The sequence below is a fragment of the Phaenicophaeus curvirostris genome, chromosome 13, assembly GCF_032191515.1.
Source record: "Phaenicophaeus curvirostris isolate KB17595 chromosome 13, BPBGC_Pcur_1.0, whole genome shotgun sequence".
Lineage (NCBI taxonomy): Eukaryota > Metazoa > Chordata > Aves > Cuculiformes > Cuculidae > Phaenicophaeus > Phaenicophaeus curvirostris.
In genome coordinates this window covers 12,657,441-12,676,172 of record NC_091404.1, presented here as the reverse complement: position 1 = coordinate 12,676,172, position 18,732 = coordinate 12,657,441, and the positions used below count along the sequence as shown (strand labels likewise).

The 18,732-nt window shown below is 55.7% G+C and overlaps 2 protein-coding genes across 3 annotated transcripts; one reads left to right on the top strand and one right to left on the bottom strand.

Annotated features, from left to right (window-relative positions):
* The first annotated feature begins 67 nt into the window (after window positions 1–67).
* Window positions 68–3,226, top strand: LOC138726050 (nuclear cap-binding protein subunit 2). The gene is made up of 4 exons (XM_069867456.1): window positions 68–210; window positions 353–534; window positions 1,489–1,627; window positions 2,271–3,226. The coding sequence occupies exons 1-4, from the start codon at window positions 124–126 to the stop codon at window positions 2,367–2,369; spliced, it is 507 nt and encodes a 168-aa protein (XP_069723557.1). The 5' UTR covers window positions 68–123; the 3' UTR covers window positions 2,370–3,226.
* A 6,500-nt stretch (window positions 3,227–9,726) lies between these two features.
* SLC7A3 (solute carrier family 7 member 3) lies at window positions 9,727–17,784 on the bottom strand. Of its 2 annotated transcripts, none has more exons than XM_069867600.1 (12): window positions 17,676–17,784; window positions 15,044–15,452; window positions 14,702–14,860; window positions 14,435–14,615; window positions 14,210–14,322; window positions 13,066–13,288; window positions 12,575–12,714; window positions 12,393–12,495; window positions 11,919–12,130; window positions 11,180–11,346; window positions 10,792–10,900; window positions 9,727–10,685 (listed from the first exon to the last, which is right to left on the bottom strand). In XM_069867600.1, the coding sequence occupies exons 2-12, from the start codon at window positions 15,411–15,413 to the stop codon at window positions 10,552–10,554; spliced, it is 1,911 nt and encodes a 636-aa protein (XP_069723701.1). In that variant the 5' UTR covers window positions 15,414–15,452; window positions 17,676–17,784; the 3' UTR covers window positions 9,727–10,551. The 2 variants fall into 2 exon arrangements, with proteins under 2 accessions (XP_069723701.1, XP_069723702.1); XM_069867601.1 differs by lacking the exon at window positions 17,676–17,784 and adding an exon at window positions 17,388–17,544.
* Window positions 17,785–18,732: the final 948 nt, after the last annotated feature.

The window sequence follows — 18,732 nt, the reverse complement described above, 5'->3', positions numbered from 1 at the left end:
CCCCTAGTCCTGATTGACAGGCGTGTGGACCAATGGGCGGGCTCAGCGGCGCTACCGGGTGGCGCGCGGCGGTGCGGCGCTTCCGGGAGGATCCCGGGAGCGGGGCCCGGGCGGGCGAGCGGGATGTCGGGGCTGCTCCACACCACGCTGAGCGGGCTCAACAGCGACTCCTACTGCGAGATCAGCCAGTACCGCGACCAGCACTTCCGGGTGCGGCGGGGCGAGGGGTGCGGGGGGTCGGTTGTGGTCGGGGCAAGGTGTGAGGAACCGAGCGGCGGGACGGGACGGGACGGGACAGGCCCTGGGTGCTTACCGGGCGCTCACCCCGCTTTGCGCTCCCCTCCGCCCTCAGGGCAGCAGGCAGCTGCAGGAGAAATCGCTGAAAATCTCCTCCACGCTCTATGTCGGCAACCTGTCCTTCTACACCACCGAGGAGCAGATCCAGGAGCTCTTCTCCAAGTGCGGGGATGTCAAGAGGATCGTCATGGGGCTGGACAAGATCAAGAAAACCCCCTGCGGCTTCTGCTTTGTCGAGTATCCTTTCTGCTTCCCCTCTCCTGTCAGCCCGTGGGCGGTTGCTACCGCTGGGTCCTGTTTGTGCAGCGAGCTGAGTTGTGGAGAACCTGGAAGGGAGGGATCATAGAATCACCAGGCTGGAAAAGACGTCTTAGATTGTCGAGGCCAACCATTCCTGTATGCCACTAAATCATGTCCTTGAGTACCTCGTGTACCCGTCTTTTAAATACATCCAGGGATGGTAACTCACCCACCCACCTCCCTGGGCAGCCCGTTCCAGTGCCTGATGACCTTTTCTGTGAAAACTTTTTTCCTAATGTCCAGTCTGAACCTCCCCTGGTGCAGCTTGAGGCCATTCCCCCATGTCCTATAGTCGAGTGCTTTCTACCAGGAGCTGTACTTTCTGGAGGTGGCAGAGAGCTCCTTTAATTTATTAGTTTCTTTAATGATTTTAGAGACAAAATGAAAACTGTTGTGTGGCCAGAGCACGTGTTCACTTTCTCACCTTAACTTTACACCTGTATGAAGTAGCAGAACAAACCATGGCAGTGTTCCCAAGCACAGGCTACACGCTTGTACACGTTAGTCTGTGAACTGTCTTCACAAAGCCCTCCTGGTAGGCTTGCCCCTCTTGTCCAAATTTGCTGAAGTTTCATATTGTATAGAAAGGCATATTAAACATTTATTGCCCTTAGCCAAGCTTTAACATGTTTGTTTCATCTTCTTGTGAAGTAAGCATCCAAAGCTACTTCTTGTCTGTGCAGGTACTAGTGTTAAAGTTCAGAATCCTTTCTGAGAGCTGTTTTTAGCTTGGATTTATATGAGCATGGGTTTTAGTGCCATAAAGAAGACAAAGAAGAGTAGAAAAGGCTGGAGGGCAGGTTTTTTTCTGCTTCTCAAATGCAACTGTTCTCTTTTTTGTTTTCCCTGTACCCAACAAAATAGTCCTCTTCTCCTTATCATATGCTTCAGATACTACACAAGAGCAGACGCTGAGCATGCAATGCGGTTTATCAATGGCACACGACTAGATGACCGCATCATTCGAACTGATTGGGATGCAGGGTTTAAGGAAGGACGGCAGTATGGAAGAGGAAAGACTGGAGGACAGGTAAAGCAATACCAGTTCATACCTTGTATCTGATCCACCTAAGACTGTGTACTGCTTGCTGGTTTTGTCTCATGTGGAACAATGTGTAGGCTGTAAAAGCTTTATAATGAACTTCAGCCACCCCAGGTTGTTACGGTAACTGATGCCTGGTGTTAAAAGCTAGAAATAGAACTTAAGGCCATTTCTGTTTAGGACTCCAAACTTTCTGCTATGCAAGCAGTGTTCTCAAAATGATGCAGAACTGAAACAGAGAGGGACAGTGTGGCTACTAGGCCAATTTTATAGCGCAACAGTTTCCCCAGTGCGAAGGTGAGTTTCCTCTGCGGATTTCCAGTATGGAGGGGAGAAAAAGCTCAGAAGCCTAGCTATTCAGAAAGCTGAACTGCAAAGCTGAATGAAAACATCCTGGAGTTGTCTTTTCTTCTTGTCTAAAAAGTTCTTAGCCATCAGATATATCCTGGTTTGTCATTTTCACTGCCATTATCACCTGTTTGGTGGATTTTTTGAAGAGATTTCAAATAAGTCAAAGTGGTTCTAACCTGAACTTCAGTTTTCCACCAACTGTGAGGGGATGATGATTCTGAAGCCTAGCAGGAGACAGGCAGTGCAGGGTACTGATATCTGTGTTTTTACTGTGCCCCAGGTGCGAGATGAGTACCGGACAGACTACGATGTGGGAAGAGGTGGCTTTGGCAAGATCATTCAGATGCAGAAGGCAAATCATCAGCCTGCAATCTATTAATTGCCTCGTGGGTCCTAGCTCATAGAAGGTTCTAACCTTCCAGAGCCAGCCCTGTTCTCTCGTTTTGGATTGGGGTAGGGAGAGAGATCCAAGTTCCAGCAAAAGGTGACCCTCCTTAGACTGTGGATATACATGTACTCATTCCCCCTTCCTTCTGGGCTAGAGAGGATGTTCTGTGAAACAAGGGAAAAAAAAATGGACAGCTCTGCAGGATTCTGGGTGAGAAGAAATACAGCATGTCACACGCACCTTGTGCTATGACACTCTTCGTGTTGTTGCAGCTAAGCAGGTTGCTTCCCCCAAGCTGCAGCTGCAGCCATGGTTGCTTTCAAATGGGACTTCTTAAAAGCTTAACACCATTGGAGCCTCCAGGTGCCTGGGCACCTTGTGGGGATGCACAAGAGATTCAAGTTTCTCATTTGCCACCTCATCTGCTTACAAAGGAATATCACTGTTCGCATGAGAAAAGTGGAACAAGGTCTTATCCACTTGGAGGTGCTTGTCTGTACATCTAGCCCTTGGGTTGGTCAGAGCCTGCAGAGCATTTGTTTTTATGATGCCCCCAGCGCTGCCTGGCTTTTCAGATCCTCGTTGTTCAGTGTGATTTTGTTAAGAGTTTCTTGTAATTTTTTAAATAAACAGTTGTATTGGGTCTGGCTGAGATGGAGTTAATTCCCCTCTCTATAAATTCCCCCCGTCTTCTGGGGCAGTGGCTATGCCTACTGAAGCCCTGCTTCCCAGGAAGTTGCCAGACATCACCTGCTGATAAGAAATAGAGAATATATCTTTTGTTTCCCTTTGCTACCATGCAGAGCCTTGCTTTTGCTTTATTAAACTGACTTTATCTTGACCTTCAAGTTCTTTTCCATCTTATTTTCTCTCTTCCTGTCCCGCTCTGGAGGGGAGTGGTAAGAGTGGCTTCGTGGGCAACTGATGCCCAGACAAGGTCAACCTGCTGTACCAGGGAGTCCTGTACCTGCGGCAGTTTGTGTGTCAAAACCGCTTGCTCTGTGACAAACTAGGGGAGGACTGGGGGTGTCAGAGAACTGCTGTCGCTTGCAAACACAGAAATGGACACTAGGAGGTTGCACAATTCCCACTGGGTTTCTCTTGGCAAAACCAATTCTCTTGGTGATGGCTTCTCTTCCTCTTCTGTTTTGCAACAGCTGATGGCTGGTATCAGAAGGAAGTTGCTTATAAAGTGTACAACTGCTCTGAATAAGACACATCCTTACGTTTCACATCAGCAAGTTCTAGAACTTCTCCCCATCCTGTCCCCTATTCCGCTATCGGAGGAGTTTATGAAGCAAAACAAAGGCCTGGTGAGCAGTTCTAAGAGGAAGGAACCAGCAATTCCCTTCCCTGTGTTTATGACAGGCTTTCTTCCCATTTTAAGAAGTGCATGGCACTCTCCAACCTGTTCTTGGGAGTCTGAATAAGGGATGAGAGGAGATGAAAACCCTTTCTGGTCTGTGCCCAAGAACCTCTCAGCTAGGGCAGGTAATTCCATGAACAAGTTAAATTCTGTCTGTAACTTGAGTTTCTATTATGTAAACAATAGTAGCTGCTCCCTGCCCAGTAATGTGTAATCATGATTTTTCATGCATTATCTCATCCAAGATAACAGAAACTGTTGCACAGCCATCTGCAGACCAGGCATTCAATTTAATTTAGTTTAACACTCTCATTACCTTGAAGTCTTGATAACTGAGCAGGAGAGGGTGTTACATTTATTTTGTTGATATGTCTCCTAACTGTGTGTTTGCAAGTCAGGTTGCTGCACAAGTATAACTGTCAATTCTTGAGGGAACTGCATGTTTAGTCTTCAGCAGGTTTAAGCAGTGACAGCATTGAGAAGCCTGTGATGTGGGCTGCCCCTGAGATGCAGTGAAAAGGAGCAGGACATTAACAAAAGAGCAAAAATACAAGCAATCGTCTGTCCAGCCTGGCAAGGCAGCATCATCATGAGGTCCCTTGTGGAGAATGCAAATTATAATAGGGAATAATTGCCTGGGCAAACACAGCAGGGAAACAGGAAAATTTAATGAAGATAGAGAGAGGTATCAGCCATGAAACTCTGGGATTAGCAACGTAATCTCTTGTGTATGAGGTAGGGAAACATAAGGCAAGCTTTCAGTTTGATCCTGGAAAAGCCTGGTGTGGCCTGTTGAACACGTCCTATATGTGTGACAGAACATGCAGATATCTGTTCGATCAGGTGCCTGGGGTGTTTCATGACTGCAGAAGGCATCGATCCCTTCTGCAAGATATTGTGATTTCAGCTCTACACAGATCTCTCTGTCCTACTCAGTTCATTCTGGAGGAATTGTCTCCTCAGCAAGTCCCAAAGCAGGGCTAGGAATCTGTGCACTGTTCCTCTTTCAGCATAACCTTTGCAAAGAGATTTGTGCTGACTTTTATTCAAATACGTGTATTTGCCTAAAAGAATCCACCTCAAATACTATAGTTGCAGTAAATGTAAAGATCTCTTCTTTCTACAGTAAGCCCAGACAGAACCAAAGAAAGATGAGAATGTTTACAAGTCAGTAGGTGCTTCCAGCTCTTGGCTCATGCTGCCACATGTGGGTACCAACGTGGCACCGTGCTGCATCAGTCAGAAGAGGTGTCCTAGCCAAGAGTGTTGCCAGGGCACTGGAGCAGCCCCTCCTGCCCTGGCCAGGCTCCTGGCCATGGCCCATTCTGTACCCAGAAGACTGGGGCTCCAGAGCTGCCTTTCAGACACCTTTCATCAGCACACAATGGTCCTACCACTAAGAGAGAAAACCCTTTGTCTTGCATTGCTGGGGCAGTGCCAAGCCAAGCAATGCAGGCAGTAGACCAAGAGACCTGATGAGACCCAAGAGAAACCTCATAGAGCTCATCAGCACGTGGCTGCTGCTCTCAGTCGTGAGCAGTTAACGCACTAGAAGCAGAGGCCACTTTTCCTTGCCAACTGCCAAGCTTTTTCTGTAAAGAACACTGGTGCCAAGTTCACACCAACACCAAGCAAAGGAGTTTAAACCATGCTTCAAGCTTCCTGGGGAATCAGGACTTGGACTCCAGTGAGTTTCTGATGGATCTCTTGTGATCTGCGGAGACCTTCTTTCTTCATGATAGAGAACAGAATAAAGTGGAGCAGTTTTGCCAGGAAATGCTGCTCCTCCTCAGGCTCCTCACCTGTGCTTTCGCTTGGGGACACCACGTTCAAAGCCATCTGCAGTGGGGAGGGGAAGAGGCAGGTTGTGTTCCCCTTTGATCCGGTAGCAAATCTGAGCAAACTTTAGAGTGGTCAAGCAAACACCAACATTAGAGTCACAGTGCTCCCCAGCCACTCCCATTCTCCCTTTGGCTAGTTACAGTGTGGACTAGGAAACAAGAGGGGCACAAGGTCACCAGCTAGAGCACTGGGAAGAAAGGAGAGCGAGAGAAGAGCAACCACCTGGCAGTAAGTCATAGTGCTGGACCTGCAAAGGCAAAGCAAGGAGAACATTAAACCCGCACGATTAGAGTGCTGGCCCCCTGCCGTGGCTCGGGGCCAGGGGGATTATCAGATGCGTGCAGCCTCACGCCGGATACTGGGTCATGCACTCTTAAGCTCTTACCACAGAAAGCAGAAGGGTTGAGACCTGCCTAGAACTAGGTGAGTAAGGAGCGATAGCAATCTCACCCAGCACTAGCTTTGATCTCCTACAGCTCTTCTGGATGGTGAGGCCCTGCAGCACAACCCAGCACTGCTACAGAAATATCACGAGCTGATGAGTTTGCTCTGTCGTGCCAGTAAGCCCATCTACCCCACAGTGGATTCCCAGGATCCTACGGCTCGCACCCCAGTGATGGATGCATCCCACCCAGCAGCCGCTGCTGCTCTGCTCCACCAGTGGAGCGGAGGATCTGATGGAATCTGCTTGCTGGTCCTACAGGGAAGAAGGCAGCGCACTAACTCCTCAAGTTGTGGCATTTGATGTCACAGAGCAGTGTGGACCAGGCAGCTGATTTTAACTCCCAAATGGATCATTGTACCCAATTTAAAATTTAATCTGCTGCTACATCTCCACGTGCCAGGACCACCGCTGTTTGGGCAGGAAAGCGATGCAGCAGGCAGGTTTGCAGCCCCAGTTCTCCCTCCCAAGGCTCAGCGGCACAGCCCTCCATCTCCATCCTACCTCCAGCCTACGTACCCCACATGGGCTCCTCCCCACAGCGCCCTGAAGACTCTTCTCAAGCAGCTGATGTGCAGAAAGCTGCTCTGACACCTCTGCTGGGAAAGCCCCGTGTTCTTGGAAGGCAGTCTGGGGCTGCGCGGGACTTGTGGCACTTTATGTTATTATGAAAACTGCAGGAAATGGGGTGGAGCCAGGCAGGGAGCGAGGCTGAGAGCCACTAGCTTTCTGCACCCCCTGGGACCTCGACCCACCAGTGCCGCATCCCCAGCATGGCCCACGGCCACAACATGTTGCCGTCAGCCGATGGCCACAGCAGTGCTGCCCCAACTGAATCAGAATCATAGAATTGCCAGGCTGGAAAATATCTTTGAGATCATCAAGCCCAACTGTACCTGTCCACTGCCAAATCATATCCATAAGCACTTCATCCACCCACTTTTTAAACGCCTCCAGGGATGGTGACTCAACCACCTCGCTGGTCAGCCTGTTCTTGTACTTGAGAACCTTCTTGGTGAAGAAATTTTTCCTAATGTCCAACCTGAACCTCCCCTGGTGCAACTGCCAGCCCCCTCTGCATGGCTTGGGCCAAAGACAGCCAGAGCCAACAGCCTTCCATCTCCACTTGAAATCCAAGGAGGATGGCAACGAGGAGATCACAAACAAAGTGAGACAGTGAGACAGCACTGGAGCAGGAGCCAGCGTCGCCTGCGCTGCCCGTGCTCCTGCCTGCGCTTGTGCCCGCTCTGCCTGGCACCAGTGCAGCGGCTGAGGCTCAGGCAGGGGAGCAGCTTCAGGCTTGTTTGGTTGCCTCCAAGTGCCTGCCAGCTGCTCTGCCAGGGCTGGAGCTGCTCCGGAGAGGCCCATGGCCGGGTGGCGAGGCAGGAACGCAGCCTGTGCTGTGAATCAGGATGGAAACCACCTGGCTGATGGGGCAAACCACAGGCAGCTCTGTGCAGGGCTGTGGACTGTGATTCTCGTTGGCAAAGCCCAGCTCTGCTTTTGGCTGCATTTTCTCAAACCTGGCCCCTTCCAGATTGCCGCAGGAAAGGAAAGCCCGCCCCGCAGCCCCCGGCTCCTGACAGCCTTCACCAGGAGCATGTTTCCCTCCTAGCGCCTCTCGGCATGACAGGCTCGGGCTGCCATCAGAGCATTCCCAGCGGGCCACACGCAGGCTGACACGGCAGCAGGTAAAGCGGTGGGAGCTGCACAGGCTGCTCCCATGTACTGACACGCTGCCTCTGGCTGGGTGTTGTTCACCCATCGACGGATGTGCAGAGGCGGACAATTAATGCTGGCAGAGGTGCTGCCCAGCAGGGGTTGTGGTGTCATCCCTGGCAGCTCTGCCAGCCCAGATGGGGCAGAAGGAAGCAGCACCTGTGCTGGTGGCAGGATGGCATTGACTGCTCCAGCACAGACTGGTGGCTGCCAGACAGCTGCAGACTTCTGACACCCTGTTGGACAGCCAGAGCTCTGCCAGTCCCAGTGGATGCCCAGGGTGGGTCCTGCATTTGGGGCACAACAACCCTGTGCAGCTATAGACTAGGAGAAGTCTGGCTGGAAAGCTGCCTGGAGGAGAAGGACCTGGGGGTGTTGGTTGACAGCGACTGAACATGAGCCAGCAGTGGCCCAGGTGGCCAAGAAGGCCAATGGCATCTTGGCTTGGATCAGAAACGGTGTGACCAGCAGGTCCAGGGAGGTTATCCTCCCTCTGTACTCGGCACTGGTGAGACCGCTCCTCGAATCCTGTGTTCAGTTCTGGGCCCCTCACCACAAGAAGGATGTTGAGGCTCTGGAGCGAGTCCAGAGAAGAGCAACAAAGCTGGTGAGGGGGCTGGAGAACAGGCCTTATGAGGAACGGCTGAGAGAGCTGGGGGTGTTTAGCCTGGAGAAGAGGAGGCTGAGGGGAGACCTCATTGCTCTCTACAACTACCTGAAAGGAGGTTGTAGAGAGGAGGGTGCTGGCCTCTTCTCCCAAGTGACAGGGGACAGGACGAGAGGGAATGGCCTCAAGCTCCACCAGGGGAGGTTTAGGCTGAACATTAGGAAAAAATTTTTCATGGAAAGGGTCATTGGGCACTGGCAGAGGCTGCCCAGGGAGGGGGTTGAGTCACCTTCCCTGGAGGTGTTTAAGGGATGGGTGGATGAGGTGCTGAGGGACATGGTTTAGTGATTGATGGGAATGGTTGGACTCAATGATCCGATGGGTCTTTTCCAACCTGGTGATTCTATGATTCTATGGTCAGTGCTCAGAGGGATAGCCTGGAGGCAGCCACAGACATGCCCGTGGGCTCAAACAGCCCCGTGCATGGACACAGGCAGGGATGTGCACACATGCATGGGGACATGGGTGCAAACAAAGGCAGGGGGGCTGCAGCAGTGGCAAGAAGGGGGCGGGGGCAGCAGCCACACAGGCCCATTGCCTGCTAGGCTTGGGCAACAGCACCCAAACCCAGGTGAGTGAGCTCCATGTAGGTGGTGGGACCCAGTGCAGTGCTCTGAGGCACTGGCGTGACCCGGAGAGCTGCAAGCACCTGCAAGGTGCCAGTGCCAGGAGTCAGCTGCACCTGAGGGCTGGAGCCTGAGGCTATGGCAGGGCACCCTGGCCCAGAGCAGCAGGGCAAACAGTGCCCGGCACGGGGCCAGAGCAGGTGCTGCAGCCCCTTTTACACCAGCTACAGCCTCGGGGCAGGGCTCCCAGCTCCAGTCCATGGACCAAGCAGAGCTGGGGGGGGGCCTCGCCGCTGACCGTGCGGTGACCCTGCTCCACTGCCAGTAAACGTGGAGAAATACCGAAAGCCACACAAGATCCATCTACCCTAAATTAGTTTATTTTGCAAGATAATTTGTCAGGGCTGATGTAGACCAGACCAGAATCTAGGAAATCATCACCTTCTCACATGGATGCAGCCCAGCTCCTAGCAACGCTTCCTTCTGCTGGAGCCTCCAGCAGATCTTTGCAAGGGCTGAGCTGGCCTGGAGCGCTGCTCCATGGCTCCTGCTCACTGGCCCAGGGGACAATGTGAGGGCTGGTGGTTCCAGCCAGCAGAGCCACCCAGCACAGTCAGCTCTGGCTGAACCCTGCTCTGCGCTGGCACCAGCCTGGCACCCAGCTGGGTAGCACGTAGGGTCCTCCTGGGGGTCCATAACCACAGGGCATTAACACACAATGTGGCAAGACCAACAGAGCCAAGCACTTAAAAAACATTTAGTTTAATAGGTATAAAAATCACCAATTAAATCGCCAATTATACAAAGGCTTATGAGGTTGGACAGTGGTATGGCTACACTGTGGACATCTTCACAGCCTTGCATCTCGAGTACTGTGTTCAGTTTTGGGCTCCTCATTACAAGAAAGACATTTTGGTTCTAGAGTACGTTCAGAGAACAGCAACATAGCTGCAGAGCAAGCCTTACAAGTAACATCTGAGGGAATTGGGGTTGTTTAGTAGTGGACAGGTACGGTTGAGCTTGATGATCTCAAAGTCTTTTCCATCCTAGAGATTCTATGAGGGGTTTGGCCAACTGAGCCCTGTGCTGCGAGGGAGTACCAGATTGCAGGCAGGACTGGAACAAGCTGCCCCAAGCCTCATCACACGGCTCCAGCCACGGCTGCCAAGTGCACGCTTGGTGCTTGGAAAGCACAGAGAGAAGGTGGTGACCACAGCCACATGAATAGACAGAACGAAAACAGCTGTACAGTCACATGGGGCCTCCCATGCACACGGAAAGCAGCATTTCAGACAGCAGCTTCTATGGTGGGAGGGCTGTGCCAGTGTAACTGACCCTCAACGGGGTTAGGGGGATGGCAGAGACAAGCCCTGGGCCACCAGCACTCCCACCGGTGTGGGGACTTGTCTCCACGACCTCTGCTCTGTGAGGAGACAGGGCAGCACATGACCCAGCTCTGCAGTCCTGACTTGCTTCTGCTGGGAGAGGGGATGAATGTACCAAGTCGATCATGATCTTTGCCCCGAGCAAGAATCCCGGTGGAGATCCATGGAGCACCAGTGCTTGGGCCCTCAGACTGCGGCAGCTCCAGGGCTGAGGTCCAGTCCAGAGTGCTGCAGAGGCTTTTCTACTGTGGCAGAGGGTTCCTCTGAATTTTTCCCTTCCACGCTGTTCCGAATTCCATAGCCAAAGTATATCATAAAACCTGCAGGACAATTTCTTCAATGAAATGCGCCACAGCGGGCTGCCAGCATAACAGTCCCCCAGGGGAGACCCTGCTGGCACCACGCTTCCCTCCACAGGACACCTACCCAGGGCCATCCAGACAGCAAATCGCACCCAGGTGCCAGTACTCAGCTGCACCATCAGCAGGATGTTAACAAAGATGCTGAAGATTGGCAGGAGCGGGAGGAAAGGTACCTGTGAGGGACAAAAGGTGTCGTGTCAGCTGTGCCTTGAGGGACCTGGCTGGGCTCAAGGATGCTTCTGGCCACACAGGGATCCCAACCCTGCCAAAGCCCTGCAAGTACCCGGACACTTCCATTCTTGGGACTGCACTTCAGGAGCTGCATCTCGAGGCCCTGGGCTTTCCTGGATGCTGACTGCCTGGCAGCGTGTCCTGGCAGACCTTTCAAGGGCCCAGACCCTGCCAGGAGTCCTTGGGGATGCAGACACCGCGCTGCTGGGGGCTGCACTCACTTTGAAGTTCAACCGCACGTTGCTTTGGGGCTGCCTCCAAATGATGATGGTGGAAATGAGCAGGGCCACACCGAGCAACACCAGGACCACAATGCAGCCCACATCAGCGTCCTTTAGCGCAGTCACGTTGAGAGTCAGGACAACAGAGATGGCAGTGATCAGTGTGGCTGCAAAAGAAGGGGCAGTTGAGGGGCTGAATGGCCTCCTTGGGACCCCAAGCCTCACCAATGGCTGGGCTGTGGCATCCACTCCTCTCGGTCAGGTATGGATCCAGCATGTGCTCTCTCCAACACCCACCCCAAAGCTACAGGAAAGTGCTTTACTAGAGGAACTCACCAGCCCAGCAAGCTGAGGGAAGCCTCCACTCGGCTGGGCTCAAACCCAGCTCTGAAGCTTAACCAGACCTGGCTGAGCCACCCCGTTCTAGCTGCACAATGAAACCATTGACAGACAAATCAAACCTCGGTGGCCAAGCACGAACACTCTCAGGGGCTGGGGAACCACCCTTGGTGAACTGACCTGGGTCAGACTCATCACAAGGAACGCCAGTGACTATATGCGCACACCTGCCTTAGCCCCTGCATGCTCCAAATCCCAGCCATGCCCTGTGCTTGGCACCCTGCAATGCCCAGTTCCTTTCCTCCATGCCCACTATCCCCTCCCAGCTCTCTGGAGACATGCCAAAACGCTCCAGTCCCTGGCAGGAGGGGATATTGTCCGCTGGCTCCTACTCACTTACCGATGATCGCGACACAGACGTAGACAATGCGCCCTGAGAGCATGGTGGGAGTGTCTGTGGGTGGGTTGAAGAATGTCGCCAGGGACAGCTTCTCTTTCTGCTGGGTGCTGGCAGCACTGATAGTTGGGTTCATGATCACTCTCTCCTCCTCGTTCCCATTCAGCTCCACCATTTCCATGGCCTTCGGAGAGTTCAGCTGCCCGGACTGGTATCTAAGCAGATGGCACAAGCTGCAGCGGAGCCCAGGAAACTTCCCAGACCAGGGTAGACAGTGGGCAGCACCCTCATACCCCTCCTGCTCCTCCAGCCCCACGTGCTGCTCTGCGGCAGCCCCATGATGTGCCCAGGGACACTGCGCACACTCTTGAGAGCAGCCTCCCTCTCGAGGGCTTGGTGCTTCCCCAGACTGCGTTCCCCCATAAAAAAGCTGTGGCCACAAGCCCTGAACACCGCCACATGAGAGGAGGCACTCACCGGAGGATGAGCACGCACACTGCCACCAGAGAGTAAGCCAGCAGTGTGCCGATTGACATGAGGTCCACCAGATCCTTCAGGTCGAACAGGAAGGCCATCACAGCTGCAACAAGGACACGCAGCATGAGAACAGCCCCAGAATGCTGCAGGGCAGAGCATGAGGTGACAGCCAAGAGCCTCACCCGCAAGGATTCCCGAGATGACAGTGGCTAACAGAGGAGTCTTTGTGCGGCTGTTGATGTTGGAGAGACGTTTGAAGAGGAGCCCATCCTCTGCCATAGCGTAGATCACACGGGGCATGGGGAACATTGAGCCCAGCAAGCTGTGATGGAAAGAGATGAAAGAGATGGCTCAGAGCCTGCCATGCAAGCTGTCCAAGCCCACCATCCAGATGGGGACAAGAGATGGCTCTGTGCTGGGAGCAGGGCAGCAACCAGATGGGGCAAAACCCCAGCCCAGCCAGCACAAGTGCTGCTAGTCCCAGTGCCATGCCAGGTGATCAAAGAATCATGGAATGGTCTGGGTTGGAAGGGACCTTAAAGATCATCCAGTTCCATTCCCCTGCCACAGGCAGGGACACTTCCCACAGACCAGGGTGCCGAAGGCCCATCCAGCCTGGCTTCGAACACTTCCAGGGAGGGGGCAGCAATATTATGGAGGTAACTAGTCCTACCTGGTGGAGAGGGCACAGAGCGAACCAACAGCAACGGCGTAGCGGGCAGGCTCCCAGCCCACTGCCTTGAAAGCCTCAGGCAGGGGGCTCTCCTTGTTCAGGAGATAGTAGGGCACCATGATAGTCAGTGCCATGGAGACCCCGAAATAAGCTATGAAGCAGATGAGGAGGGACACAATGATGCCAATGGGTATGGACCGCTGGGGGTTCCTGGCTTCCTCCCCTGTGTGCAGACAAAAGGCAACATCAGTCCCTGCTCTGCAGCACAGCGCAGGGCAACTGCCCTCGAGGGTTGAGCCGCAGCAGGGACTTTCAGTGGTAGCATGGAGCTGGGCAGCAGCAGGCAGGGGCTGCTGGAGAGGAGGAGTCCAGCTGGCAGAGGCTTTGGCACTGCTGCGAGCAGAGGCACATGTGTGGCTGCAGCCCCAGCTTCCACGCACGCAGCTGGGCTCGCAGCCCCCCAGCCATGCCAACCCTCTGCCCCCACCAGCAGCTCCCACAGAGCCCGCTGAATGCGGATCCTCGGTGCGCGTGGGCACAGCAACGCAGCCACCGTGCCCTCTGCCCCCCGGGCCTCTGCAAAGGTGTGCTCTCCCACGGCTCAGTGCTGCCCAACAAGGGGCTCAGCGGTGGTGTAGGAGGGAAGGAGGTGGCTGCCGAGCAATCCCTGGGGCCAGGGAGGCCAGGCAGAACAGCCTGTACCAGCCACCCACTAAGCAGATTCCTTGGGGAATGAGAGGAAATTAAAGAGGGCTGCCTGCGCTCCAGAGAGCCGTGGTTCTGCATGAACTCGGTTGCTTAGAAAAACATTGCTTGAGGCTGGGAAATAACCAGGAGGTACTAGCGATTCGCAGTGCTGTCACAGCCTCGACTCGGCAGGGAAAAGGCTCCCTGCTGCCTTGGGAGCTGCCTGCGCAGGCAGGGTGCAGCCCTGCTCCCACCGTGCGGTGCGGGGAGCCCTTTTTCCTGGGGCAGGGCTGGCTGTGAGCCCTTTTGTGCTGGCCCAGCTGGGGACGGAGCTGCTGCAGCAAAACCTCCCAGGAGCAGTGGGATGGGCAGTTTCCCACGCCATGGAGCATCCTCTCCAGCATGTCCCAGCCCTGCGCTGGAGAAACGCCCGTGCCAGCCTCGCCCAAGGCGGTACCTGTGGTGGCAATGCAGTCAAATCCCACGAAGGCATAGAAACAGGTGGCAGCACCAGTCAGGATCCCTTCTAGTCCAAAGGGTACAAACCCTCCAGAACCAAAGACTTTTTTCCTGGAAAGGAAGGAGGAGAGCAGCTGCCATAGGGTGCATGGACACCAGAGCCAGTGCCAGTCATGTGCCAAGCCCGTGCCAGACCCTAGCCTAGCACAGCTGTTCTCCTCACTTGATGTCATCCTGTGGATTCAGGTGCAAGCCACCGTAGTAGTCCTCCTCTGTGAGCCGCCAGTTCTTGAAGTCTCCCTTCACAAAGCCAGCAATGATGACAAAGAGCAGAACCACCAGGTTGACTGCCGTGAATATTTTGTTCACGAGGGCGGATTCACTGACACCAAAGGCCAGCAGCACTGCGGAGACAGAAGGAGTGAGCGGGGACCTGCCAGGCTCCCACGCCATCGCCCGCAGAGCCACAGAGCCGCTCCTACGCACTCACCAGTGAGCAGCGCAATCAGGATCAGGGCGAAGAAGTCTGGGCGCTCAGCCAGCACACCTGGCAGGTGCATTGTGGTCTTGTTCATGAAGAAGGTGGAGATGTGGTTCCCAATGATGTTGTCGAACGCCGCGCTCCAGGCTCGAGCTACGCTGGCTGTGCCTGGTCGATGGCAAATCTCTGCATCAGTCCCAGCCCAGGGCAGAGCAACACCAGCCACCCCCACCCCAGTACCCACCTCCCACCCCATACCCTGCAACAGCACCACATACTGTTCCCACAAGCCCCTTATGCTCCCAGTATGGTGCTGGGAGGAGCCTGCCAGCACCTCGCCTGGTCCTGTACCTATTACGTAGGAGAGGATGAGGTTCCAGCCGGTTGTGAAAGCCCAGATCTCACCAACAGTGACATAGCTGTACAGGTAGGCAGAGCCAGTCTTGGGGACGCGGGCCCCAAACTCAGCATAGCAGAGTCCAGCCAATACTGACGAAAGAGCAGCCACCAGGAAGCAGAGGACAATGGAGGGACCAGCCTTCTCCTTGGCCACCTCCCCTGCCAGCACGTACACACCGGCCCCCAGTGTGCTGCCCACCCCCAGGGCTATGAGGTCCAGAGTGGAAAGGCAGCGAGCAAAACGCGTTTCCTCAGAGCTCAGATCCACCATGCGCCGGCGGATCAGTTTCTTCCCAATGCTGGACATTTTCCCTCCGAACATCTTGTCCTCTTGCAGGTGGTGCTCAGCTGCTCAAAACCCCTGCAAGAAAAGAGACCGTAGGAGCGTGAAGCTCTGCGTCCTGCAGGCAGCAGGACCCACACTGCTGGGAGCTGGGCAGGCAGTGGTGTGCGCATGAGCTGTGCCTGCTCCCAACCAACCCAGCAGCACCAAGCCACCAAGCTGGTAGGGCAGAGACCATGGTAGCTCCCTCCAAGGCACCGTGGGGCTGCACATACCCCACCTGCACAGCCCCTGCGCCAGGACAGAGAGCCAGGGATGAACCCAGTGCTGGGGAATAGGTTCATTGCACAAGCCCTGCGTGATCCCCACCATGGGGCCACCAGGCACACCCTAGAGCTTGCCCACGAGCTCCCAGCATCTCCCCACTGATTTGGCATGCTGGAGATCCCCCAGCCCAAACTTGCTGGCACATCCCTCCAGCCGGTGTGGGCGTGCACAGCGGCAGGGAGACAACGCATTCCTCCAGAAGAGGCAAGCTGGGCTGACTCACTGAATCGTGGCCGTTCCTCCTTTGCTTCCAACATCTGCACTACACCTTCAGCAAGGATGCAAGGCCAGACACACAGCACAGGCCCCCGGTGCACATCCCTCATGTAACAACAGCATTTGCTGAGCAGCCCACACGTTCTGCCAGCTGCAATCGCCTTAAATGTGCGACCCCCACGCTCCCCTTGCTCACAGCAGCCACTCATCCCCAAAAAGCTCTGGGAGATGTGTGGATGTGGCACTTGGGGACATGGTTTAGTGGTAGATTTGGCAGGGGTAGGTTTACAGTCAGACTTGATGATCTTAAAGGTCTTTTCCAACCTAAATCATTCTGTGATTCCGCAAGGAAAGCGGCTCCCAATGCCCACACCCACGGCTGGCACCCTGTGCCCAACCCTGGACCACACACCCACCACTGGGAAACAAAACACGCTCCAGCCAGGCGCCCAGGGCAGCACGGACACCACGCCGTATGGACTACTGTAAGTACGTAGAAGGATAACTTTGTGACCCTTTTCCACTGAGGGGACTTACCAGGGTTGCAGTGGCAGCCCCGAGTTTGCCTACTTCCCCATAACCAGCAAACAAGCCCATTTCTAGAGAAACCTCCCCCTGCCCTAGCACATGGCACATTTGGCCTTGGCCCAATGAGCCGCCCCAGCCCAGGGCAGCCTCTGGGCCAGGTTTCAAGGGAACAACAAGTGTCCCCGGCACTGGCACCATCCCCAGCCACTGGCCACACGGCTCGGGCTAAGGCAGACCCCAGCGCTGGTCGATCAAGGATTTCTGATGCCTGATGCAAGACCTGCGTCAAACTGCAAGCACGGTGCTGGTGGCAGAAACGTGTTCAGCCCTTATTCCCAGAGCATCACAGAGAAAGAAGCGTGAGCAGCGCTGAGCAGCAAGATGTGGGGCAGCCTCCCCCTTCCTAACTAACCCCCGTGGGATTCACCGTGCCTGGTGGAACACCGTGAGCACCCAGAGCCGCACCAGCACCTGTCAGGGCTGGCTTAGGGCTGGCTCTGGGGAGGCTCAGCACACCAAGAGGGGTCTCGCCAAAAGCCCCTCTGCCACCTGAGATGGAGAACACGCAGGGAGCTGTGGACTGGGGTGGGAAGCAGAGGAAACGAGTCAGGCAACAGCTCCCGCCGGCGGGAAACTCCTACTGCCCGCATCCTGCCACCGACCGCATCCTGACACCCATCCCATCCCAGTATACACCGTGTCCTGGTACCCATCCTATCTCAGTATACACCGTGTCCCAGATCCCATCCCATCCCAGTACACACCGTGTCCCGGTACCCATCCCATCCCATCCCATCCCATCCCATCCCAGTACACACCGTGTCCCGGTATCCATCCCATCCCGGCACACACTGCATTTCGGTACCCATCCCATCCCATCCCGGGACCGAGTGTGTCCCGGTACCGATCGCGTCCCGGTACCCACCCCATCGCAGTACCCACCCTGTGCCGGTACCGATCGCGTGCCGGTACTCATTCCATCCCAGTACCGATTGCGTCCCGGTACCGATCCCGTCCCGGTACCCATCCCGCCTCGGTACCCTCCGCACGCCGCCGCGGCCGGGGGCAGGAGCCGGGGCCCCTCACCCCCGCGGGAGCATCCCCAGCCCCGGGAGCCGCCGGCGCTGTCCCGGGCGCGGAGCGGGGCGGCTCCACGTGCGGCTGATGCAAGCGCCGCCACCGGTTGCGCCAGCGCCGCCCGGCCCGGGGGCAGCGCCCGCAGTCACTCACCGGCGGCTCGGAGCGGCCCGGACGGCTCGGAACGGCTCGTTCCGGCTCGGCGCGGCTCGTTCCGGCTCGGCTCGTTCAGATGCGGTCCCATTCAGCTCGGTGGCAGAGATCGTGAGGGTGGAAGGCGGCCCCGCCCGCCCAGAGCACCGCCCCGAGCCGGCCGGAAACGGCGGTGGGAGCGACCGGGACCGGGGGGAGGGAGCGGGGGGAACCGGGGTGAAGTGGGTCCCGGGATGCGGTGTGTACCGGGATGGGACGGGTACCTGGATGCGGTGGGTCCCGGGATGAGGTGTGTACCGGGATGGGACAGGTACCGGGATGCGGTGGGTATCGGGATGGGACAGGTACCGGGATGGGACAGGTACTGGGATGCAGTGGGTACTGGGATGCGGTGGGTACCGGGATGGGACGGGTACTGGGATGCGGTGGGTCTCGGGATGGGACGGGTACCGAGATGGGACAGTTACCGGGATGCAGTGGGTATCGGGATGGGATGGGTACCGGGATGCGGTGGGTCTCAGGATGAAGTGCGTCCTGGGATGGGACAGGTACCGAGATGAAGTGGGTCCCAGGATGGGACGGGTACCAGGATGCTGTGGGTATCGAGATGGGATGGGTACCAGGACGCAGTGGGTACTGGGATGGGACGGGTACCCTGCTGACCCCAAACCCCAGATGTACAAATCGCTCTAAATCCAAGCCATAAACAGCCCCGGGTCCGGGGCAGGAACACCAAGCGCAGGGCCAGGGACCGGGCAAAGCCCCGGAGTGGGCAGCGGAGGAGCCAGGCGGGCAGGGCGAGCTGAGGGCCGGGATGCAGGGAGGCAAGGAGGAGGCTCCTGGGTGTCTGCAGGGAGCGAGTGCCCCTGCGCTGCCACCGCCTCCTCAGCTCCGGGAGCAACAGGCAGCTCTGGGCAGCAGCAAAACCCAGTCTCGGGAGAACTGCTTGGTAGTCAGGAGCTAGGTAGGAGCCAGCTCCCTTCTCTCCAGCACTGCTTCAAAACCCGAGCGTTCGCATGTTGTGGGCGCCCATCCAAACAGGCAGTGATGCTGGGAG

What these genes read in the sequence shown, in the direction of transcription:
- LOC138726050 (XM_069867456.1), top strand. Translation starts at nt 124, where the DNA reads ATGTCGGGGCTGCTCCACACCACGCTGAGCGGGCTCAACAGCGACTCC. An exon ending in ACCGCGACCAGCACTTCCGG is followed by an intron (nt 211 to 352) that starts GTGCGGCGGGGC and finishes CTCCGCCCTCAG; the next exon opens with GGCAGCAGGCAGCTGCAGGA. An exon ending in GAGGAAAGACTGGAGGACAG is followed by an intron (nt 1,628 to 2,270) that starts GTAAAGCAATAC and finishes ACTGTGCCCCAG; the next exon opens with GTGCGAGATGAGTACCGGAC.
- SLC7A3 (XM_069867600.1), bottom strand. Translation starts at nt 15,413, where the DNA reads ATGTTCGGAGGGAAAATGTCCAGCATTGGGAAGAAACTGATCCGCCGG. An exon ending in TGACTGCATTGCCACCACAG is followed by an intron (nt 13,289 to 14,209) that starts GTACCGCCTTGG and finishes GTCTGCACACAG; the next exon opens with GGGAGGAAGCCAGGAACCCC. An exon ending in CTCTGTGCCCTCTCCACCAG is followed by an intron (nt 12,715 to 13,065) that starts GTAGGACTAGTT and finishes TTTCCATCACAG; the next exon opens with CTTGCTGGGCTCAATGTTCC.